This window comes from Amblyraja radiata, chromosome 7 (assembly GCF_010909765.2).
Source record: "Amblyraja radiata isolate CabotCenter1 chromosome 7, sAmbRad1.1.pri, whole genome shotgun sequence".
NCBI lineage: Eukaryota > Metazoa > Chordata > Chondrichthyes > Rajiformes > Rajidae > Amblyraja > Amblyraja radiata.
In genome coordinates this window covers 2,337,343-2,363,103 of record NC_045962.1, presented here as the reverse complement: position 1 = coordinate 2,363,103, position 25,761 = coordinate 2,337,343, and the positions used below count along the sequence as shown (strand labels likewise).

At 50.6% G+C, this 25,761-nt stretch overlaps 1 protein-coding gene across 6 annotated transcripts in view; it reads right to left on the bottom strand.

Annotated features, from left to right (window-relative positions):
* LOC116974930 (mucin-5AC-like) overlaps window positions 1-16,600 on the bottom strand; it is a 127,471-nt gene extending 110,871 nt beyond the window's left edge. For all 6 annotated transcript variants that reach the window (XM_033023543.1, XM_033023544.1, XM_033023548.1 and 3 more), the window contains exons 1-2: window positions 16,467-16,600; window positions 15,420-15,469 (exon numbers count right to left, since the gene is read on the bottom strand). In XM_033023543.1, coding sequence (XP_032879434.1) covers window positions 15,420-15,468 — 49 coding nt within the window. In that variant the 5' untranslated portion in view covers window position 15,469; window positions 16,467-16,600. The remainder of the gene's footprint in view (window positions 1-15,419; window positions 15,470-16,466) is intronic.
* Between the last annotated feature and the right edge of the window lie 9,161 nt (window positions 16,601-25,761).

Sequence of the window (25,761 nt, the reverse complement as noted above, 5' to 3'; positions counted from 1 at the left end):
CTCCACTGTTCCGCAGCTCCATGATGTTTTTATCGGCGGTCTCAGCTCACCGGAGTTCCAGCGCGGCGACCCGGGCAAGGCATCGCCCGCTCCGCAATAGCGCTCCAGCGCTGTGCCGCCGCCGAAGCTGAGGTTTTGGCCAGGTCCCCTCAGGAAACACCTCTCCTGGCCCCGCTGGTAGGCCGCGAGGACGGGTTGATGGTGCAGCCCGGAGAAAAGCTGCCTCTCCAACCAGGTAGGGACCCTAGAAAGCATTTCCCCCCCCCCCCCCCCACATTAAAAAGACCAAAACTCCAGAACAAAAAACTCAACTAACTAAAAATAAAAAAAGAGAGAAAAAACGGGCAGCTGCAAGGCTGGGCAGCCATACCGCACAGGACGGCGCCCCCCTAGAAAGGAGGTCAGGCAGAGTCATAGTGGTGGGTGACTCCATTTGTCCGATGTGTGGACAGTAGATTCTATGGTGACAGGCGAGACTCGAGGATGGTGTGTTGCCTCCCTGGTGCCAGGGTCCAAGATGTCACGAGCCGAATTCAAAACATCCTCGAGAGGGAAGGTGAACAGCCGGAAGTAGTTGTGCATGTGGGCACAATGACATGGGTAAGAAGAGGAAGGAGATTGTGCAACGTGAGTATGGAGGACTAGGTAGGAGGGCAAAAGTAAAAGGGAGAACTCACTTAGAAGCTGTCGGGACAGAAGAGGTGTTTACACTGGGCGGCGGACTGGCTTGTGATGCGAATAGGGCTGTTGAGCCAAAACCAAAAAGGCCTAAGGCAGGCAACGCCATTGTAGTAGGAGACTCCATTGTGAGAGGTACGGACAGGGGTTTCTGCGGCAACAGACGGGATGCGAGGATGGTGTGCTGCCTTCCTGGTGCCAGGATCCAGGATGTCACGGACAGAGTGCAGAAAATCCTCAAGGGCGAAGGTGAACATCCGGAAGTGGTAGTGCATGTCGGCACAAATGATGTCGGAAAGAAGGGGATGAATATTCTGCAGCGTGACTTTAGAGAGCTCGGAAAAATGCTGAAAAGCAGGACCTCCAGGATTGTTATCTCCGGTTTGCTTCCAGTTCCTCGTGCTGGCGAGAGCAGGAACAGGGAGATACGGGACCTGAACGTGTGGCTGAGGAACTGGTGCACGGGGCAGGGATTTAGATTCTTAGATCACTGGGATCTGTTTTGGGGTAAGTGAAACTGTACAAAAGGGACGGATTGCATCTTAACAGGTGTGGGACCAGCATTCTGGCAGGCAGGTTTGCCACTGCTACACGGGTGGTTTTAAACTGAATAAGGGGGGTGGGGTGTCGAATGGGCTAGTGGAGGATGGAGTTAAAGGGAAAGGGTTTCTTAAATGTGTGAGCGTAGAGACAGAGGGGTGTAAAATGAGGGTAGAAGCAATAGGTAGCAAGGTGAAAAGTAAAAGTGGCAGGCTGGAAAATCCAGGGCAAAAATCAAAAAGGGCCACTTTTCAACAAAATTGTATAAGGGGTAAGAGTGTTGTAAAAACAAGCCTGAAGGCTTTGTGTCTCAATGCAAGGAGCATTTGTAATAAGATGGATGAGTTGAATGTGCAGATAGCTATTAATGACTATGATATAGTTGGGATCACGGAGACATGGCTCCAGGGTGACCAAGGTTGGGAGCTGAACATCCAGGGATATTCAATATTCAGGAGGGATAGAGAGAAAGGAAAAGGAGGTGGGGTAGCGTTGCTGATTAGAGAGGAGATTAACGCAATGGAAAGGAAGGACATTAGTTTGCAGGATGTGGAATCGGTATGGGTAGAGCTGCGAAACACTAAGGGGCAGAAAACGCTGGTGGGTGTTGTGTACAGGCCACCTAACAGTAGTAGTGAAGTTGGAGATGGTATCAAACAGGGAATTAGAAATGCGTGCGACAAAGGCAAAACCGTTATAATGGGTGACTTCAATCTACATATAGATTGGGTGAATCAAATTGGCAGGGGTGCTGAGAAAGAGGATTTCTTGGAATGTATGCGGGATAGTTATCTAAATCAACATGTAGAGGAACCAACGAGAGAGCAGGCTATTTTAGACTGGGTATTGAGTAATGAGGAAGGGTTAGTTAGCAGTCTTGTTGTACGTGCCCCCTTGGGCAAGAGTGACCATAATATGGTTGAGTTCTTCATTAGGATGGAGAGTGACATTGTTAATTCAGAAACAATGGTTCTGAACTTAAAGAAAGGTAACTTTGAGGGTATGAGACGTGAATTGGCCAAGATTGACTGGCAATTAATTCTAAAAGGGTTGACGGTGGATATGCAATGGAAGACATTTAAAGACTGCATGGACGAACTACAAAAATTGTTCATCCCAGTTTGGCAAAAGAATAAATCAGGGAAGGTAGTGCATCCGTGGATAACAAGGGAAATCAGGGATAGTATCAAAGCGAAGGATGATGCGTACAAATTAGCCAGAAAAAGCAGCATACCGGAGGACTGGGAGAAATTCAGAGACCAGCAGAGGAGGACAAAGGGCTTAATTAGGAAAGGAAAAATAGATTATGAAAGAAAACTGGCAGGGAACATAAAAACTGACTGCAAAAGTTTTTATAGGTATGTGAAAAGAAAGAGATTAGTTAAAACAAATGTAGGTCCCTTGCAGTCAGAAACGGGTGAGTTGATCATGGGGAACAAGGATATGGCGGACCAATTGAATAACTACTTTGGTTCCGTCTTCACTAAGGAAGACATAAATAATCTGTCGGAAATAGCAGGGGACCGCGGGTCAAAGGAGTTGGAGGAATTGAGTGAAATCCAGGTTAGCCGGGAAGTGGTGTTGGGTAAATTGAATGGATTAAAGGCCGATAAATCCCCAGGGCCAGATAGGCTGCATCCCAGAGTACTTAAGGAAGTAGCTCCAGAAATAGTGGATGCATTAGTAATAATCTTTCAAAACTCTTTAGATTCTGGAGTAGTTCCTGAGGATTGGCAGGTAGCAAACGTAACCCCACTTTTTAAGAAGGAAGGGAGAGAGAAAACGGGGAACTACAGACCAGTTAGTCTAACATCGGTAGTGGGGAAACTGCTAGAGTCAGTTATTAAAGATGGGATAGCAGCACATTTGGAAAGTGGTGAAATCATTGGACAAAGTCAGCTTGGATTTACAAAAGGTAAATCATGTCTGACGAATCTTATAGAATTTTTCGAGGATGTAACTAGTAGCGTGGATAGGGGAGAACCAGTGGATGTGGTGTATCTGGACTTCCAGAAGGCTTTCGACAAGGTCCCACATAAGAGATTAGTATACAAACTTAAAGCACACGGCATTGGGGGTTCAGTATTGATGTGGATAGAGATCTGGCTGGCAAACAGGAAGCAAAGAGTAGGAGTAAACGGGTCCTTTTCACAATGGCAGGCAGTGACTAGTGGGGTACCGCAAGGCTCAGTGCTGGGACCCCAGCTATTTACAATATATATTAATGATCTGGATGAGGGAATTGAAGGCAATATCTCCAAGTTTGCGGATGACACTAAGCTGGGGGGCAGTGTTAGCTGTGAGGAGGATGCTAGGAGACTGCAAGGTGACTTGGATAGGCTGGGTGAGTGGGCAAATGTTTGGCAGATGCAGTATAATGTGGATACATGTGAGGTTATCCATTTTGGTGGCAAAAACAGGAAAGCAGACTATTATCTAAATGGTGGCCGACTAGGAAAAGGGGAGATGCAGCGAGACCTGGGTGTCATGGTACACCAGTCATTGAAAGTGGGCATGCAGGTGCAGCAGGCAGTGAAGAAAGCGAATGGCATGTTAGCTTTCATAGCAAAAGGATTTGAGTATAGGAGCAGGGAGGTTCTACTGCAGTTGTACAGGGTCTTGGTGAGACCACACCTGGAGTATTGCGTACAGTTTTGGTCTCCAAATCTGAGGAAGGACATTATTGCCATAGAGGGAGTGCAGAGAAGGTTCACCAGACTGATTCCTGGGATGTCAGGACGGTCTTATGAAGAAAGACTGGATAGACTTGGTTTATACTCTCTAGAATTTAGGAGATTGAGAGGGGATCTTATAGAAACTTACAAAATTCTTAAGGGGTTGGACAGGCTAGATGCAGGAAGATTGCTCCCGATGTTGGGGAAGTCCAGGACAAGGGGTCACAGCTTAAGGATAAGGGGGAAATCCTTTAAAACCGAGATGAGAAGAACTTTTTTCACACAGAGAGTGGTGAATCTCTGGAACTCCCTGCCACAGAGGGTAGTCGAGGCCAGTTCATTGGCTATATTTAAGAGGGAGTTAGATGTGGCCCTTGTGGCTAAGGGGATCAGAGGGTATGGAGAGAAGGCAGGTATGGGATACTGAGTTGGATGATCAGCCATGATCATATTGAATGGCGGTGCAGGCTCGAAGGGCCGAATGGCCTACTCCTGCACCTAATTTCTATGTTTCTATGTTTCTAGAAGGGAGATAAGAAAAACTAACCTGAAAGCTCTGTGGTTTAATGCGAGGAGCATTCAAATAAGGATGAATTGAATGCACAGTTAGTAATCAAGGGATATGATATAGTTGGAATTACGGAGACATGGCTCCAGGGTGACCAAGGCTGGGAGCTAAACATGCAGAGGCATTTGATATTCAGGAAGGATAGACAGAAAGGAAGAGGAGGTAGTTAAAGAGGAGATTAATGCAATAGCAAGGAGAGACATTAGCTTGGATGCTGCAGAATCGGTAAGGCTAGAACTGTGAAATAGCCATGGGCAGAAAACGCTTGTTGGATTGGTATACAGTCCACCAAACAGCAGAAGGCAGTTTGGGGATTGCATCAAGCAGGAAATTAGGGATGCGTGTAGCAAAGGTACAGCAGTTATCATGGGTGACTTTAATCTACATATAGATTGGGCCAACCAAATTGGTCACAGTGCTGAGGAGGAGGATTTCCTGGAATGTATACGATGGGTTTTTAAACCAATATGTAGAGGAACCGACTAGAGGGTTACTCAATCCTAGACTGGATATTGTGTAATGAGGAATTAGTTAGCGATCTTGTTGTGCAAGGCCCCTTGGGTAACAGTGACCGTACTATGGTGGAATTCTTCATTAGGATGGAGAGTGACATGGTTAATTCAGAGACTAGGGTTCTGAACTTGAATAAGGGAGACTTTGAAGGTATGAGATGGGAATTGGCTGGGATAGACTGGCAAATTATATTTAAAGGGTTGACAGTGGAGATGCAATGGCGAAGATTTAAAGACCGCATGGATGAACTCCTGAAATTGTTCATCCCTGTCTGGCGAAAAAATAAAACTGGGAAAGCGGCTCAATCGTGGCTGACGAGGGAAGTCAAGGATAGTGGTAAAGCCAAGGAAGAGGCAAACCAGAGGACTGGGAGAAATTTAGAACTCAACAGAGGAGGGGTTGACAAATCGGATGGAGTTAAAGGGCAAGAGGGTACAGGAAAAGTTACGAAAGACTCCCAAATTAATGGGACAGAAAGTTCAAGAAGGGATAAAACACTAAGATTAGGTGAAATAGGAACCACTGTGAGAGGGGAGGTGAATACCGAATAAAGGTGTTTTTTAATAAATGCGAGAAGTATAAAGGGCCTGTCCCAATTGGTGATTTTTTCGGCGACTGCCGGCGTCATATCAGTGTCACCAAAAGATTTAGATCATTTCAAAATCGAGTGGTGACAAAAGAATTGGTGCAACACTTGAAAAACACCGCACGTCACATGTCATCACGCCGCGTCACGCCGCATATTTTTCGGTGACCTGATACATCAGTTAATGATGCCGGCAGTTGACGAAAAAAATTGCCGTGGGACAGACCCTTATAAAGTGGATGAGCTTGAAGCTCAGTTAGAAATTGGTAAGTATGATGTTGTGGGAATTACAGAGACATGGCTGCAAGAGGATCAGAACTGGGAACAGAATATTCAGGGGTATACGTCCTATAGAAAAGACAGACAGGTAGGCAGAGGGGGTGGATGGCTCTGTTGGTAAGGAATGAAATTCAGTCCCTTGCGAGGGGTGACATAGAATCAGAAGATGTAGAGTCATTGTGGATAGAACTGAGAATTTGTACGGGTAAAAAGGCCCTAATGGGAGTTATCTACATGTCCCCCAAACAGTAGCCTGGAGATAGGGTGCAAGTTGCATCAGGAGTTAAAATTAGCATTTAACAAAGGTAATGCTATGATGGTTATGGGTGATTTCAATATGCAGGTAGACAGGGAAAATCAGGTTGGTACTGGACCCCAAGAAAGTGAGTTTGTAGAGTGCCTCCAGAGATGGATTTAAGAATGGATTTAAGAGCAGCTTGTACTGGAGCCTACCAGGGAGGTAGAGTTGTGGATTTAGTGTTGTATAATGAACCGGATTTGATAAGGGAACTGAAGGTAAAGGAACCATTAGGCAGTGACCATAATATGATAAGTTTTAATCAGCTATTAGAGAGGGAGAAGGTAAAATCGGAAATGTCAATATTGCAGTTGGACTATGGAGGCATGAGGGAGGAGCTGGCCAAAGTTGACTGGAAAGGGACCCTGGCAGGGATGACGGTGGAACAGCAATGACATGTATTTCAGGGAATAATCCAGAAGATGCAGGATCATTTCATTCCATAGAGGTACTTTGCATCCGTCTCTACTAAGGAAGACACAAACAATCTCCCTGATGTACCTAGGGTGACGAAGGAACTGAAGGAAATTCACATTAGACAGGAAATGGTGTTGGGTAGACTGATGGGACTTAAGGCAGATAAATCCACAGGGCCTGATGGTCTGCGTCCCAGGGTACTTAAGGAAGTGGCTCTAGAAATCGTGGATGCATTGGTGATCATTTTCCAACGTTCTATAGATTCAGGATCAGTTCCTATGGATTGGAGGGTAGCTAATGTTATCCCACTTTTTAAGAAAGGCGGGAGAGCGAAAACAAGAAAACAAAGAAGACCAGTTAGCCTGACATCGGTGGTGGGGAAGATGCTGGAGTCAATTATAAAAGATGAAATAGCCGCACATTTGGATAGCAGTGACAGGATCGGTCCGAGTCAGCAAGGATTTACGAAGGGGAAATCATGCTTGACTAATCTTCTGAAATTTTTTGAGGTTGTAACTAGGAAAATGGACAAGGGAAAGCCAGTAGATGTAATGTACCTGGACTTTGAGAAAGCATTTGATAAGGTCCCACATAGGAGATTAGTGGGCAAAATTGGAGCACATGGTATTGGGGGTAGAGTGCTGACATGGATAGAAAATTGGTTGGCAGACAGGAAACAAAGAGTAGGGATTGACGGGTCCCTTTCAGAATGGCAGGCAGTGACTAGTGGGGTACCGCAAAGCCCGGTGCTGGAACTGCAGCTATTTACAATATACATTAATGATTTAGATGAAGGGATTAAAAGTAACATTAGCAAATTTGCAGATGACACAAAGCTGGGTGGCAGTGTAAACTGTGAAGAGGATGCTTTGAGAATGCACGGTGACTTGGACAGGTTGGGTGAGTGGCAGATGCGTGGCAGATGCAGTTTAATGTGGATAAGTGTGAGGTTACCCACTTTAGTTGCAAAAACAGGAAGGCAGATTTTTATCTAAATTGTGTCAATTTGAACAAAGGGGAAGTACAACAGGATCTGGGGGGTCCTTGTTCATCATTCAATAAAACTAAGCATGCAGGTACAGCAGGCAGTGAAGAAAGCAAATGGCATGTTGGCCTTCATAACAAGAGGAGTAGAGTATAGGAGGAAAGAAGTCCTTCTGCCATTGGACAGGGCCCTGGTGAGACCACACCTGCAGTATTGTGTGCAGTTTTTGTCTCCCAATTTGAGGAAGGATATTTTTGCTATTGAGGGAGTGCAGCATAGGTTCACCGGGTTAATTCCCGGGAAGGCGGTAGTGTCATGTTGATGGAATGAGGCGGCTGGGCTTGTATACTCTGGAATTTAGAAGGATGAGAGGGAATCTTATTGAAACATATAAGATTATTAATGGTTTGGACACGCTTGAGGCAGGAAACATGTTCCCGATGTTAGGGGAGTCCAGAACCAGTGGCCACAGTTTAAGAATAAGGGGTAAGCCATTGAAAATGGAGATGAGGAAAACTTTTTCACATAGACAGTTGTGAGTTTGTGGAATTCTCTTCCTCAGAGTGCAGTGGAGGACGATTCACTGGCTGCATTTAAAACAGAGTTAGATAGGGCTAGCGGAATCAAGGGGTATGGGGAGAAGGCACGAAAGGGGTACTGATTGTGGATGATTAGCCATGTTCACATTGAATGGCGGTGCTGGCTGGAAGGACAGAATAGCCAACTCCTGCATCTATAGTCTATGTATCTATATTTCTAGAAATATGATTTCTATTATATCAATTTACATATGCCTTTGCAGCAGCCCCAGCCCCAGCCCCTCCCCCCCCCCCCCCCCCCCCCACCCCCGCAGCCTGTTTCGAAGCGCGTCATCACGTGTGTGGGAATAGAGAAAGTGGATTGGGGGTGAAAGGGAATGAGGAACAAATGGGCTGTCCCTATTCCTCCCCCTTCCACTCTCCCTCCCCACTATTTCCCCTCTCCTCCTCCCTCCACACTCTTACACCTCCCTCCCCTTCCCCTTCCCTCCCCGCCACAACTCTCTCCCCCTCCCTCATTCCTCTCTCCCCCTCCCCCCTCCCCCATCCCTCTCTCCCCCTCTCCATCTCCTCACCCCTCTCCATCTCCCTCTCCTCAACCCTCCCCCTCCAACTCCCACCCCCCTTCCCTCTCTCCCCCACCCCCTTCCCCCACCTTCTCCCCCTCCCTCCACACTCTAACCCCTCCCTCCCCTACCCCATCTCCCTCCTCCCCTCCCCCACCTCTCCCCTCCCCCATCTCTCTCCCCCTCCCCCAACCCTCTCTCCTCCCCCTCTCCATCTCCCTCTCCTCACCCCTCACTCTCATCCCTCTCCCCCTTATCCCACCCCACTCTCATCCTCCCCTTCCCCCCTGTCTCCCCCCTCTCCATCTCCCTCTCTCCTCACCCCTCTTTCCCTCCCACCGCTCTTCCTCCTCCCCTCCCACCCCCTCTCCCCCCTGTCCCCTACCCCATCTCCCTCCTCCCCTCCCCCACACCTCTCCCCCTCCCCCATCTCTCTCCCTCTCCCCCTCCCCCGACCCTCTCTCCTCCCCCTCTCCTCACCCCTCACTCTCATCCCTCACTCTCATCCCTCTCCCCCTTATCCCACCCCACTCTCATCCTCCCCTTCCCCCCTGTCTCCACCCTCTCCATCTCCCTCTCTCCTCACCCCTCTTTCCCTCCCACCCCTCTTCCTCCTCCCCTCCCACCCCCTCTCCCCCCTGTCCCACCCCCATCTTCCCCCCCACCCCCTTACCCTCTCTCTTGCACCACTCCCCGCTACCTCTCTCTCACCACCTACCCCTTTCCTCCCTTTCCTCCCTTCCCCTCTCTCCCCCACTCCCCATTCTCCTCCCCTTCCCATCCCCCTCTCATTCCCCCTACCCCGATCTGCTCTCCTTCCCAAATCTCTCCCATTTACACCTCCCCCTCTCCCCTCTTCTCACCCTACCCTCTCCCCACCGCGTCTTGCCCTCCCCCCTCCGCCCATCTGTGTGTTTGGGGGGTGGTTAGTGTGAGTGTGATGCCGCAGCACCCCCCCCGCAAACACGCGTTGGGGCAACAGAACCAACGGGTCTGCACTTGGTCTAGTTATTATATAAAAGTCAGTGGCTGCCAGCTTTCTGCCTGACTTGTGGCTGCCAGCCTTTGATTCGTTGCCACGCCAACACCAGACGCAGAAACACCCAGATTTCACTTTTCATTCCAAGTATCCACTCCTGATTAAATTTCGTCGTGGTTATGTACACATTTTTAATTAAATCCTTCTCCCCCCCCCCCCCCCAAAAATGTTGGTGAACGTTCCATCGTGTGATGTCACAATGCCCAATGCTCACAGATGTCCAATCGAAATGGAACAATTTACATATGCCTTGGCAGCACCCCCATCCCTCTCTCCCCCTGCTCCTTCCACACCCATCCCTCGCTCCCCCACCCCCCTTCCCTCTCCCACCCCCTTCCCTCCCTCCCCTACCCCATCTCCCACCCCTCCCCCCTCAGCCACACCTCCCCCCCTCCCCCATCCCTCTCTCCTCCTGTCCCCGACCCCTCTCCTCCCCCTCTCCACCTCCCTCTCCTCACTCCCTTTCCACCACCCCTCCCCCGACCCCCTTCCCTCCCCCACCCCCTTCCCCCTCCATCCACACTCTTCCCCCTCTACAAACTACCCCATCTCCCTCCTCGCCTCCCTCCCCCCTCTCCCGCACCTTTCTCCCCTACCCTCTCTTCTCCCCTCCCCCACCCCTCTCTCCTTCCCCTCTCCATCTCCCTCTCTTCACCCCTCTCCCTCTCCTCCCCTCCTCCTCCCGCCCCCATCCCTCTCTAACCCAACCCCTTCCCTCTCACACCTCACCCCCTTCCCGCTACCCCTACCCCCTGTCCCTCTTCCACCACTCCCCTACCCCTCCCTCCCCACTCTTCTACTTATTACTCCCTTACCCCACCTCTCTCCCTCCCCCACCCCTCTCTCCCCCCTCCCTTCCCTCTCTCCCCCACCCCTTCCCCTCTGTCCCTCTTCCACCACTCCGCATGTCCCACTTCCACCACTCCCCCTACCCCTCACCCCCTTCCTCCCTCCCCACTCTACCACTTCTCTCCCCCAGCCCCCTCCCACTCTCCCTCCCCACTCTTCCCCCACCCCTCTCCCCCTCCCATCCCACTCTTCCCCGTCCCCCTACCACTCCCTCCACTCTTCCCCCTCTCTCTCCTCCTTCCCTTCCGTACTCCCCGCCTCCCTCTCTCCCCCTCCCCATCCACCACCCCTTTCTCCTCCTCCCTCATCATCTCCCTCTCCGCCCCTTCTTCCCCCACCCCCATCACTCTCTCCCCCACCCCCCTTCACACTCTCCCCCTCCATCTCTCCCCCCGCCCCCTACCCTGTCCCTCTTCCACCACCCCCTACCCCTCCCCCCTCCCCCTCACTCTTCTCCTTCTCTCCCCCTTACCTCACCCCTCTCCCTCCCCCACCCCTCTCTCCCCCCCTCCCTTCCCCCTCGCTCCCCCACCCCTTCCCCTACCCCTCTGTCCTCAACCACCACTCCCTCTATCCCTCACCCCCTCCCTCTCTCCCACTTCCACCACTCCCCCCACCACTCTCCCCCTCCCTCCACATTCATCCCCCTCTCTCCCCTTCCCCCTCCTCCTTCCCCTCCCTCCTTCCTCTCTCCCATTCTCCTACCGCTCTCACCCTCTCCCACCCCTCTCATCCTCTCCTTCCCCCTGTCTCCCCCTCTCCATCTACCTCTCTCCTCACCCCGCTTCCCTCTTTCACTCCCACCCCTCTTCCTCCTCCCCTCCCATCTCCCCCCTGTTCCACCCCTCTTCACCCCCATCGCCCCCCACCCCTTCCCCTCTCTCTTGCACCACTCTCTGCTACCGCTCTCCCAACCACCTACCCCTCTCCCCCCCTTCCTGCCCTCCTCTCTCTCCTCCCACTCCCCATTCTCCTCCCCTTCCCATTCCCCTCTCACTTCCCTATCCCGCTCTGCTCTCCCAACCAAATCTCTCCCATTTCCTCCTCCCCTTCTCCCCTCCCTCCCCTCTTCTCACCCTCCCCTCTCCCCACCTCGTCTCACCCTCCACCCACCTGTGTGTTTGGGGAGTGGTTAGTGTGAGTGTGATGCTGCAGCTCCCCCCCCCTGCCCCTGCGTGTTGGTGAAACAGACCCAACGGGTCTACACTTGGTCTAGTATACTTTTAAAACTCTGTGTGTGTGTGGGTGTCCGGCATTTTGCATTTGATTCGTTGCTCCGCGCAAACCACATGCATAAACGCCGACATTTTTACCATTTCGCTAGCGATTTTAATTTTACATTCGCACATCCACTCCTTGGTCAATTATTTCCCCAGATTGTGAGTAAAATTGATCACAAAACTCAACAAAATTCATTTTTTAAGATCTGAGCGGCCCTTACCAGCTCTGACGTTACAATGCCCACATGCCGACCGATCCAAGCCGCTACTCTCTCTCTCTCTCTTCATTTGGCAGCCCGGCGCTCCTCCACTACCCCGCTCGAAGTACGCTCGCTCCACGCCTCCCGCAGCTCCCACGCCTGCCCACCCGCTCGAACGAGAGCCTCGCGACCAAACGTGGTCGCTTGAGACGTACGGCCGCACGAGGCCAGTCCCAGTTCGACCCGTGGAGGCAGATGGTCCCGACAACATACTCACCAATCAGCTGGGCGGGAGGCGGGCCGACTCAATTTGGACGTCGCACGGCGTCGGGCGGTGACGTCATCACGCTACGGCACGCCGGGCGGAGATGTCATCGCGCAATGCCATCTAGGTGTACGACATCAAGACGCTGCGTAAGCCCACGAGACGCTGCCTACGCCCTCAATGCGCCTGCGGGCTGACAGGCCGTTGGCGCGCGGTATTTTCGGACAGTGCAAGATTTCTGGAGCCCCGCGCGCTGTTGGGACCAACCCCGCGAGGCCGTTCCCCCCTTCCTGTTCCCCCTTCCTGTTCCCCCTCTCCCTGATCCTCCCCCTCCCCCTGATCCTCCCCCCTCCCTGATCCTCCCCCCTCCCTGATCCTCCCCCCTCCTCCCCCCTTCCTGTTCCCCCTCTCCCTGATCCTCCCCCCTCCCTGCCCCCCCCCTCTCTGTTCCCCCCTTCTCTCCCCATCCCCCCCTCTCTGTCCCCCCCGTCCCCCCCCCCCTCCCCTCCCTCGCCCCTCCCCCGCCCCCTCCCTCTCCCTCTCCCTCCCATTCTAATATAATATCAAGGGGGCTGGTTAGTGTGTGTGTGTGTTTGGGGTGGGGGGGGGGGTTGGCTAGTTATTAGACCCAACGGGTCTACTTGGTCGTCATTATTACGTCTGATCTTGTATTGCGTTTGTGTCGGGTGTCGAGGTAAAACCGTGAGGTGCTTTTATAAGACGAGGATTTTTAAAATAAACGGGATAAAAGGAAATTCAATCTTTTTTAAATGTTATATTGAAGTGGGATCAAGTTCATCTTTTTAAAATGTTATATTGAAGGAATCAGTGGGATCAAGTTAAAAACAGATTTAGTGCAATAAAGTTAAAAACGGCGAGGTGTTTTAAAATAAATCTTTTCTTTAAAGATGACAAAGTGAGAAAGCAGTGCAGAAGCAGATGTTCACTCGACCTTGCGCGGTCTTTCTATTTGCGCAAAAACAGTACGTGATAGTGCTACGATTTTTCGCCAGCTTACTCACCGATCGGTGGTCCAATGTAAAATTTGGCGAGGTTTAAAAGTCGCGTGTGCGCAGATCGATCTCCTTTCCTGCCATTTGGCGCCGCATGGATTGGTCTTATCTCCTGTCACTCTGTGGGACGGTCTGCCCCTTACTGCGCCATCGCATCTTTACTGGATCTGAGGATGGCCAGCGGAGCTTTCCATCGCATCTTTACTGGATCTGAGGATGGCCAGCGGAGGTTTCCAACACATCCTTACTGGATCTGAGGATGGCCAGCGGAGGTTTCCAACCAGACACAATTTTTGGAGGGACTAGAAACGGCCCACGGGGATGGGGAAGAGGCAGAGTGGGGACGTGAGGGGAGGAGGGGGGATCAGGGGAGTCACAACACAAACCCGTCAGTTGCGCCTGTGTGGTGGAATATTGCGTTGGGGAATGGGTTGCATTGGGGAGCCAGGCCTCCCATGTGACTGGGACCCAATGGGTCCCACTTAGTCTAGTACATTTATAAAAGTCTCATCTTGTATGTATGTGTGCGTGTGCGTGCCTGTTTCCATATGTGTTTTTCTACTTTTGTCAAATTGCTACGCGCTAGAGTTGAAATTGTGACAGATTAACCCGGTCGATGCAATAAACAGGTTTCCTTCACATTCATGCTATATTTTTCACGTTATTCATCATTAATTTAAAAGCCAATAAAAGCCAAAACATCACCCTTGTAAACACACACAGATTCTTTAAGCAGCTTCCACTGACGTCACACTGCCCCCGCAAGGGGAAGGCGTCGCCGCCATTGCAATGATGTCAGGGGGAGGGGCCGCATTTCAAAAACACCTTCACCACCTCGCCAACGGTCCAGTTAACGGCCCTGCTTGAGGTCAAGTGAACATTGAGATTTATTTAAAAACACCTCGCCGTTTTTAACTTTATTGCACTGATTCCATTTTTAACTTGGTCCAACTGATTCCTGCAATATAATATTTTAAAAAGATTGACTTTCCTTTTATCCTGTTTATTTAAAAAAACCTCGGGTTTTAAAACGCCCCCCCTCACAAGTCACAAGTTATTGACGATTCAAGTTTAAAAAAATGCAAAAAACCGTTCTCACACACAGCCTTTTTCCAGGAGTTTCCACTGATGATGTCACAATGACACTCACAGTGCACCAATTACAATGGGATCTCAAGCTGCCGAGTGCCGCGATTACGTCACAATGGGATGTTGCCAACGGTAACGGCAGCTTCTCACATGCAGTCTATTTTCCAGGAGCTTCCACTGACGATAATCACAAAGGGCTCTCAAGATGCCGAGTGCCACACCCCCTGCCCCCTCACCCCCTCCCAGGTTATTCACACCCCCTTCTCCCTCCCCCCCAGGTTATTCATGATTAAATTTTTAAAATAAGCCAAAACCACATTTTAAAACACCAGCTTCCAGTGACGTCACAATGTGCCCCCCCACCCCAATGGTACAGTGAAACAGAATATTTCACCACAGTGAAGTCAGGGGGAGGGACTCATTTCAAAAACAGCTTCATCAGCTCCGCAACGCACACTGTTGGGGGAGCAGACCCAACGTTTCTGCACTTTCTCGAAGTTATATAAAATGATGCGAGTTGCAGACAGAGTCAATGGCCATTTCCCACCGTAGAGTTGTCCAAGATCAAAGTGTATCAGTTGAAGATGGGAAGGGTGTGGTTTAAGGAGATCAGAGTGGTAATTTGTCCAAACATTATCATTCGTAGATGCTAGATGAGGTGGTGGAGGCAGGAACAGTAACAATCTTTAAGAGGTATGTTGATGTATTTGAATGAACAAGGCACAGAGGGATAGGCAATTAATGTTGGGAAGTTGGATTAGTGTCACTCAGCATGATGGCCGGTATAAGTGCGGTGGACCAGGGAGCCTGTTTCTGTGCCGGAGATCTGTGTAACTATGTGCAGAGGCAGAGGCTCCAATGAGGGGACATAGTTACAAGATAAGAGAGTGGTCATTTAAAACTGCACAGGAACTTCCTCTCACAGAGGTCGGTGAATCGCTGGAATTCTCTACTCTGGAGGATGGTGGACACTAGATCATTCGAGGTATTTGAGGAGGATTCAGATGATGTTTTAACACACAGACAATACATAACCAACATCTAGTAATTGTACACAGTGCACAGTGCACCCCCCACCACTCTCGTTAATAACTACTCACCCAGAGAGCCCAGAATCAGCAGCAGAAGCCTCACTTCACCAGGTGGCATTCTGGAAATGTAAGCAGGGAATTAAAATCAGATAAAAGAGATACTAGGCTGTAGTGACCGTCTCTACAACGTCTCAAGGGTTTAGCCCCCAATAGTCACTTTAATTGATCACCTCGGATCAGAAGGTAAACTGTATTCTCGGACAGAATGTACAGTACACAAAGTAGCTCACTTCCTCACATGGAGGTGAGATCGCACTCTTCCCCAGACTGTGACCCCACACACAGAGGTGATATCCCTCTCTCCCTCACTGGGCTCCCCCCCCCCCACACCCCCTACACAGTGGTGTGATCCCCCCCCACCATACAGAGGTGTGATCTCCCTCCCTCTCCCTCACTGGGACCTCCCACAGAGGTGAGATCTCTTTCTCCCTCTCACTGCCTCACTGGAACCCCTCCTCCCCACAAAAAGGTGTGATCTCCCCCATGGTGGCGCAGCGGTAGAGTTGCTGCCAGAGACCCGGGTTCGATACTGACAACGGTTGCTGTCTGTACAGATTTTGTACGTTCTCCCCGTGATCTGCGTGGGTTTTCTCCAAGATCTTTGGTTTCCTCCCACACTCCAAAGACGTACAGGTTTGTAGGTTAATTGGCTTGGTATAAATGTAAAATTGTCCCTGGTGCGTGTAGGATAGTGTTAATGTGCGGGGATCGCTGGTCAGTGCAGACTGTGGGCTGAAGGACAAGTTTCCGCGCTGTATCTCTAAGCTAAACTAAACACTCATCATTGGACACCCCCCACCCCCACACAAAGATCGGATACTTCTCTCTCTTTCCCACACTGTGACGACCCGCACACAGGTGAAATCTTCCTCTCTCCCTCACTGGGACCCCCCCACACAGAGGTGTGATCCACCCCTCTTTATCTTACGGCACTACAGTGAGTTAACACACAGAAGCACATACACTCGCTTACACACTCACTCACATACGCACACAATCAGTTAACAACCAAAGGTAAAATTCTGAGCCTGATGAACGAAGGAACTGTCTCCTTACCTGGATGTGTAGTGATGTTGCTGTCTGAGATGGAGAGAGATGTGACCACCTACAACCTCCTCAGTCTTGGCGACAATCTTCCCCGAGTGGTGTTGTGTTCAGTGACAGCTCACCAACTACTTTCCACGTCTGCTTCCAAGTGAATAAACTACAGAGCAGGATGGCAGTGTAGTTGATGTATGTTTTACATAAACATGTAAAACAAGCAAGCCCACACCTATTCTGGGTTTCTGGAATGAAGAGCTCATTGTTCCCAGTCGGTGAGCTTCCTCTAACAACCGCAGAGACGGGCAACATTGAGCAGGAGCTGTAATGGTGATGGACAAATGTATGAGTGGGAATGTAGGTCCTGTATATATCCCTGCCAACTAACTATGGTCATCCAGCATCAAAACTGGCCCTTCTGTCGACATTGTCTATGTCATACAAGTTGGCATACTAGGCTAGTCTTTTTTCCCTGCATTTGGCCCCAAGCCCTCTAAACCCTTCCTAACCGAGGCTAAGTGCCGTGTTGAGGCCAAGTGCAGAACTGAGGCTGAGGCTCGAGAGCTGGATCAAGGACTGTAACATCCTGATCTTCACGGAAACTTGGCTCAACAATGACGTTCCTGACAGCGCCATCCAGCTATCGGGGCGTCATTTACTCCGAGCGGACAGGACATCAGACTCCGGTAAGACCAGAGGTGGGGGTCTGTGCATTTATGTAAATAAAGCATGGTGCACGGACTCCACCATCATCGAGAGTCACTGCTCAGCTAACCTTGAGTTCCTCTTGGTTAGATGCAGACCGTTCTATCTGCCCAGAGAGTTCACCTCCACTGTTGTGACTGCAGCCTATATCCCTCCTGATGCTAATGCCAAGCTTGCAATGAAAGAGCTGCATACTGCCATTAGCAATCAACAGACGCACAACCCCGAGGCAGCCTTCATTGTTGCGGGTGACTTCAATCACTCTAACCTGAAGACTGTACTCCCCAAATTCCACCAACATGTCTCCTTCCCCACTAGAGTAGACAAGACACTGGACAAAGTCTACACCAACATGGCTGAAGCTTACAAAGCCATCCCCCTCCCCCACCTTGGTCAGTCTGATCACGTCTCATTGTTCCTGTTCACTAAGTACTCCCCACTCATCAGACGGGTTAAACCAACTGTGAGGACAGTTAAAGTCTGGTCAGAGGAATCGGACTTCACACTTCAGCAGTGTTTTGGAAACACTGACTGGAAGGCGTTTGCAGCCCAGGCCACCCTTGACTCCCACACGGACATTGATTCCTACACATCCTCTGTTCTGGACTTTATAAACTCCACCATCAATAGTGTCACCTCCCTCAAACAGGTGACCATATTCCCGAATCAGAAGCCATGGATGAACAGCGAGGTCAGGCTACTGCTGAAAGCACGGGACACCGCTTTCAGGTCAGGCGATGCTCGAGCCTACAGTTCTGCCAGGGCTAACCTGAAGAGGGGCATCAAGAAGGCCAAGCACTGCCATAAGCTCAGGATTGAGGAGCACTTGAACAACAACTCCGACCCCCGACGCATGTGGCAAGGCATCCAGGCCATCACGGACTACAGACCCTCCAACACCACCCCCACATCCAGCGACGCCTCCTTCCTTGAGGAGCTTAACCACTTCTATGGCCGCTTCGACAGGGACAATCTAGAGACAGCCATCAAGGCTGTGCTACCTGCCGATCACCAACCCCTCACACTCACCCCCTACGACGTATTCGTGGCACTGAGTAGGACTAATGCACGTAAAGCTGCTGGCCCTGACGGCATCCCCGGGCGCGTGCTCAGGGCCTGTGCTGCGCAGCTGACAGACATCTGGACTGACATCTTCAACCTGTCACTTGCCCAAGCAGTTGTCCCCACGTGCCTTAAAACCACCTCCATCGTGCCAGTGCCAAAACACTCCACTGCGGCAAGCCTCAACGACTTCCGCCCAGTTGCACTTACCCCCATCATCACCAAGTGCTTCGAGAAGCTGGTCCTGGCACACCTCAAAAGCTGCCTACCCCCCACACTGGATCCCTATCAGTTTGCCTACCGCAAGAACAGGAGTACGGAGGATGCCATCTCAACGGCACTTCACTCCGCCCTCTCCCACCTCGACAACAGAGACACTTACGTAAGAATGCTGTTCATCGATTACAGCTCAGCATTCAACACCATTATACCATCAAAACTGATCACCAAACCCGGTAACCTGGGCATCGACCCCTCCCTCTGCAACTGGATACTGGACTTTCTAACCAACAGACCCCAGTCTGTTAGGTTAGACAAGCACACCTCTTCAACCCTCACCCTGAACACCGGCGTTCCACAGGGCTGTGTGCTGAGCCCCCTCCTCTACTCCCTCTTCACCTATGACTGCACACCTGTACATGGTACTAACACCATCATCAAGTATGCAGATGATACAACGGTGATTGGCCTCATCAGCAACAACGATGAGTCGGCCTACAGGGAGGAGGTCCAGCACTTAGCAGCATGGTGCGCTGACAACAACCTGGCCCTTAACTCCAAGAAGACCAAGGAGCTCATTGTAGACTTCAGGAAGTCCAGGGGCGGCACGCACACCCCCATCCACATTAACGGGACGGAGGTGGAACGTGTTTCTAGCTTCAGGTTCCTGGGAGTCAACATCTCCGATGACCTCTCTTGGACCCACAATACCTCAACTCTGATCAAGAAGGCTCACCAGCATCTCTTCTTCCTGAGGAGACTGAAGAAGGTCCATCTGTCTCCTCAGATCCTGGTGAACTTCTACCGCTGCACTATCGAGAGCATCCTTACCAGCTGCATCACAGTATGGTATGGCAACTGCTCTGTCTCCGACCGGAAGGCATTGCAGAGGGTGGTGAAAATTGCCCAACGCATCACCGGTTCCTCGCTCCCCTCCATTGAGTCTGTCCAAAGCAAGCGTTGTCTGCGGAGGGCGCTCAGCATCGCCAAGGACTGCTCTCACCCCAACCATGGACTGTTTACCCTCCTACCATCCGGGAGGCGCTACAGGTCTCTCCGTTGCCGAACCAGCAGGTCCAGGAACAGCTTCTTCCCGGCGGCTGTCACTCTACTCAACAACGTACCTCGGTGACTGCCAATCACCCCCCCACCCCCCGGAAACTTATTATCACTTATTATTATTTATTCAAATCATTTGCTATGTCGCTCTTCCAGGGAGATGCTAAATGCATTTCGTTGTCTCTGTACTGTACACTGACAATGACAATTAAAATTGAATCTGAATCTGAATCTGAATCTGAGAGGCTTCGGCGAGAAGAGGTGAGGAAAGGAGTGTTGAACTAGCGGGCGAGTCAGGTTCAAGCCCAGTGGAGCAACAGCAGCAGCAGCGGGGAGTTTAAAGAGGAGCCATTGGGAATACAGTAAGGATGCAGGATGATGTGGGTGTGCTGTAGCTGCGTGATGTGGGAGCTGGTGGACCCCAGTGTGGTTACTCATGACCACATCTGCAGCTCGTCAAGTCAAGAGTGTTTTATTGTCCTGATACCAAACAATGAAATTCTTACTTACAGCAGCACAACAGATATGTCAATGTATGTACATGTATATATATGAAGCTATATACATGGATATATATGGAACTATTTATTATGATGTTTATATATATATCTACTGATGATGTGTCCTGTGCCCAACTGTCCTGAAGGTTACCCAGGCCAAGATATACGTATCCACTCCCCCCCCCGCCCCCCCCACCGATGTTGAGCGTCTACCACTCTCAACAATCAACGAATGTCGTGAAATGCTCCCCACCTATTGGCACAAGGGACTTCTTAACATCTTGTCCTGTGTATTTGATTCTGATAATCTGGACTCGTCCAGTGACTGCTGTGAAAGGACAGCTGACAACATGGGAAAGTCCACGTGACAGCTTGGAGAGACAGCTGACAGGAAGGAACAGACCCCACTGGGGCCGTCATGGGCTAGCTACCCATGATAGCAGTCCCCAACGCTGTTTCAGTTAGTTGGAGACACCCGCTAAATGCTACTAAAAGTAAATTAAAGAGAATACCCCTAGAGCCTGCGAGAGCGGGGGCGGAAGATGGCTCACCGATTGATAACACGGTTACAGACCCAGGAACGGAAACGACTACGGACAAGGAGAGCATGGCACATGAGACATCCACAACAGCTGCGGGACACAAACGTCAGGTGTGCATTTGTGGTTGGGAGAAAATTACATCAGTGAAGGGCTTGAAGATCCACCAAGGGAGGAAAAGGTGCTTGAGAGAGCAGAGACATGGGCCTCGCATTGACCAGTACTTCTTACGAAGCAACCAGTCAAATCAGTCGAGTGAAGCACAGCGACAGGACTCAAACCAAAGTTCGCAGAGCATCAGCACCCATGTCACTGAAGAGGGTGATACAAGCACAGAAATGCCGGTGGAGGAGCCCACGCAACAACGACAAAGACCTCCATTGGAGGGAAAGATCAAAGGGCACAAACCTGGAGTGAAATGGCCCAAAGCTGTTGAAAAGAAAGAGTGGGAGACGGTCAACAGTGACCTTATACATATCTTGGAGCAACAAGCGGGCACAGCAGTGGAAAAGCTTGAAAGGATGGGCAACACAATCTACAGCTATGGAGAAGAACGGTTTGGGGTGAGTAAAGGGAGAGGTGGAAAGAAATTACCAACACCAATCAAGTCCAGGAGGCAGCAGGAGATCGAGAGGCTAATCAGAGAGAGGAGACAGTTGAAAAAGCAATGGAAAAAAGCAACTGAGGCAGCGAGAGAAGGTCTCATGCTACTCCAAGAGGACATCAAGAGCCGATTGGCAACCTTGCGAAAAGCAGAGAACTTGAGGAAACTTCGCAAGAAGAAAGAACACACAAGAACACGGTTCTACAAAGACCCTTTCAAGTTCATCAAAGACCTCTTCGCAAAGGAAAAAAGTGGAACTTTGAAAACATCAAAACGGGAATTGGAGGAACACCTGGAAAAGGCCCACCAAGACACGAAAAGGCATGAGCAGTTAGTCATCCCACATGACATCCCGCCTATTCAACCACCTGAATTCAACCTGGACACCAGCCCTCCAAGATGGAAAGAGGTAGAGAACACTGTCCGGCGAGCAAGAGCAGCATCAGCTCCGGGGCCAAACGGAGTACCATACAAGCTCTACAAGAACGCACCGGATGTGTTACGCTTTCTATGGAAGCTCATGAGGGTGGTGTGGAAGAAGCAAACAATACCTAAGGCGTGGCGAAGGGCCGGCGGCGTGCTAATACCTAAAGAAAAGGATGCGTCAGACATCAGCCAATTCCGGCCAATATGTCTCCTCAACGTCGAGGGAAAAATCTTTTTCAGCATTGTATCACAAAGGCTGTCCACCTATCTGGTAACAAACAAGTACATTGATACATCTGTACAGAAAGCAGGAATTCCAGGATTTTCGGGCTGCTTGGAGCATACAAGCATGATCTGGCACCAGATCCAAGCAGCTAAGAAGGAGAAGAGAGACCTACATGTGATCTTCCTCGATCTGGCCAATGCATTTGGTTCAGTTCCCCATGAACTCCTTTGGGAATCTTTTGCCTTTTTCCATGTACCAGAGCTCATCACCACACTGGTCAAGAGCTATTTCCAAGACCTGCAGCTGTGCTTCACAACAGCTGACTTCAGTACAACATGGCAGCGCTTGGAAGTAGGCATCATGGCAGGCTGCACAGTCTCACCCTTGGCCTTTACAATGGCCATGGAAGTCATCATCAGGGCCTCAAAATGGGTGGTGGGCGGTGAACGAACCAGGGCTGGGCTCCGTCTGCCACCCATCAGGGCATACATGGACGACATGACCACACTAACCACTACTGCAGCATGCACCAAGTGGCTACTTGGAAAGCTGCAGGAGAACATCAAGTGGGCCCGAATGAAGATCAAACCAAGTAAATCTCGAAGCATCTCCATAGTCAAGGGGGTGCTTAGAGACACAAGGTTCTGTATCGGTGACGACCCAATACCAACAGTGTCTGAACAGCCAGTTAAAAGCCTGGGCAGATGGTACAACGCAAGTCTCAAGGACAAAGAGCAGGTGCAACAACTAAGGCAAGAAATTGTCAATGGCCTGGAGAACATCAATCAGACCCTACTGCCTGGGAAACTGAAGCTCTGGTGCCTACAGTTTGGACTCCTTCCTCGGACAATGTGGCCACTGACCATTTATGAAGCCCCAATAACAACTGTGGAGAAGATGGAGCGAACCATAACTTCATACGCGAAGAAATGGCTCGGGGTCCCACGATGTCTAACTAACATCGGCCTATATGGCAAAGGGGTCCTGGAACTACCTGTCACTAGTCTAACAGAGGAATACAAGTGTTCTAAAGTAAGACTTCAGATGACACTGAGGGACTCTAGAGACTAGACCATCAGTGCTGTTGCGCCGCCCCTAGTAACTGGCCGGAAGTGGACACCATCTGATGCAGTACAGCAAGCTTCATCAGCCCTGAGACACAAAGACATCATGGGGCAAGTCCAGCAGGGAAGAGGAGGCTTTGGCCTTACGACAAGTAAACCAACTTGGCGAAAGGCCACAACATCAGAGCGGAGGACATTGGTGGTCGAGGAGGTGCGGCGACAAGAGGAGGCCGCAAGAAGTGCAAAGGCGGTCTCTCTTGCCAAACAGGGGCAATGGATGCAGTGGGAAGGTGTGGAGCGGAGGAAGATCAGCTGGAAAGAACTATGGGAAATGGAAGCAAGCAAGATCAGCTTCATCATCAGAGCGACTTATGACGTGCTTCCATCACCAAAGAACCTCCATCAGTGGTACGGCGAGGATCCAACCTGTGCCCTCTGCCCAGCTCCAGCAACCCTCAAACACATCATGGTAGGCTGCAAGACCAGCCTCACGCAAGGGAGATACACGTAGCGGCATAATCAGGTACTAAAAAGCCTGGCATCAGCCCTTGAGAACAGGCGGTGTGCGACCAACTCCTTGCCTCCGAGAGCAAGCAACCCCCCCCCCCCTAAGGGCAACAACCTTTGTCCGAGAAGGACAGAAAACATCTAAACATCCTTCCACCAGATCAGAAGAAGGAAACCTATGCAGGGCCCGCGACTGGAGGATGCTGGCGGACATCGGCCGACAACTAGTTTTTCCACCTGAAATTGCTTCCACCAACCTCAGGCCAGACTTGGTGTTCTGGTCCCCTTCACAGAAGACTGCTTACATCATAGAGCTCACAGTTCCATGGGAGAACTCTGTTGAGGAGGCCTATGAGCGTAAGAAGCTGCGTTACGCAGAGCTTGCAGCAGAGGCAACGCACCGTGGCTGGAACACCAAAGTCTATCCAGTTGAAGTGGGATGCAGAGGATTTGTTGCGTCATCTACCATCAGACTGCTGAAGGAGCTTGGAATCCACGGTCAGGCTCTGCGGAAGACCATAAGATCACTCTCAGAGGCGGCTGAAAGAAGCAGCCGGTGGATTTGGCTCAAGCGGAAAGACCCATGCTGGGCCCCAAGTATTTCAGGGTGAATCTTTGGGACGGTTTGACACGGGACACGCGCTGAGGGCTGATCATCCTGCAGCGGGCCGCCCTTGTGGAGGGTGTATAGTGTTAAAAGGCCGAAACACCCAGTGATGCAAGGGTACACTACTGATGATGTGTCCTGTGCCCAACTGTCCTGAAGGTTACCCAGGCCAAGATATACGTATCCACTCCCCCCCCCCCCCCCCCCCGCCCCCCCACCGATGTTGAGCGTCTACCACTCTCAACAATCAACGAATGTCGTGAAATGCTCCCCACCTATTGGCACAAGGGACTTCTTAACATCTTGTCCTGTGTATTTAATTCTTATCTGTTTAATAATAGTACAAACACAAAATCAATGCCTCCAAGTTGATGTAGTTCTGAGCTTATTTGGCATTTGTAGTGTTTAACACCCTGATGGTTGTGGATGGTTGTAAAGAATCTGTTCCTGAATCTGAATATTACACTTTTCAGGTTCTTATACCTTCTTCCCGATGACAGGAGTGAAATGAGAGTGTGGCCAGGGTGGTGTGGGTCTCTGATGATGCTGGTTGCCTTTTTGAGGCAGTGAGCCCTGTAGGTCCTGGATGGGCACGTCAGTACCCTGGTGAACCAGGCAATGTTCACCACCTTTTGCTCTCTTCTTGGTTCTTGGGTGTTTGAGTTGCCGAACCAGGCTGTGATGCAACTAATACTGTACACCTGGAGAAGTTCAAGAGAGTATTCGTTAGCGTACCAAACCTGTAAGGAAATAGAGGTGTTGATGGGCTTTCTTTATGATTGCATCAGTGTGCTGGTTCCAGTACCGATTTTCACAGATATGCACGTCCAGGATTTAGAAGTGTTTGACTCTCTCCATCACCGTCCCGTCGATGAAGACAGGTGTGTGGATCCTCGCCTTCCTCTTCCAAAGGCGTTGAGAGCAAGGTTGTTGTTCTGACACCATTTAGTCAGTCGATTAATCTCCCTCCGATACTCACACTCATCATCATCTGTAATTCGACCAACAACGGTGGTGTCGATGGCAATTTGAAGATGGAGTTGGAACTGTGTCCAGCTACATAGTCATGAGTATAGAGTGAGTAGAGCAGGGGGCTGAGCACACTGCCTTGAGGTACTCCTGTTGTGATGGTTATCGAGGAGGAAGTGTTGCTGCCAACTCTTACAGATTGTGGTCTCTTGATGAGGATGTGTTGGTTGTTTGAGGAATTCAAGCTCAAAATTGACAACCTGGAATCTGAGCTTCAAAAACTGCGGCACATCAGGGATGGGGAGAATTTCCTGTATGCTGTGTACCTGGAGGCAGTCACACCCGTTAGGTTAACTACATCCAACTCGGTCTGTGTTCAGGAGGAAGATGGTCTGAGGCAGGTGGGGTTCAAGAGGGAGTGCTGAATGAGCCGTAGTCCTTGAGCTTGTCTAACAGGTCTGAGAGTTTGCTCCCTGTGTGAATGAGCATGAGGGCCTTAGGAAGGATGAGCAACTGAACCATGGCACCATGGATCAGGGAGCCATTCAAGGGGGGGGCACAGGATGACGTGGGTGTGCTGTAGCTGCATGATATGGGAGCTGGTGGACCCCAGTGTGGTTACTCATGACCATATCTGCAGCTGGTCGTCGAGTGTTATATTGGCACCTAGACCACACACACGCACACACACACACACACACACACACACACACACACACACACACACACACACACACACACACACACACACACACACACACACACACACACACACACACACACACTAACCCCCCTTGATATTATATTCGTTCCTTTTCCCCCA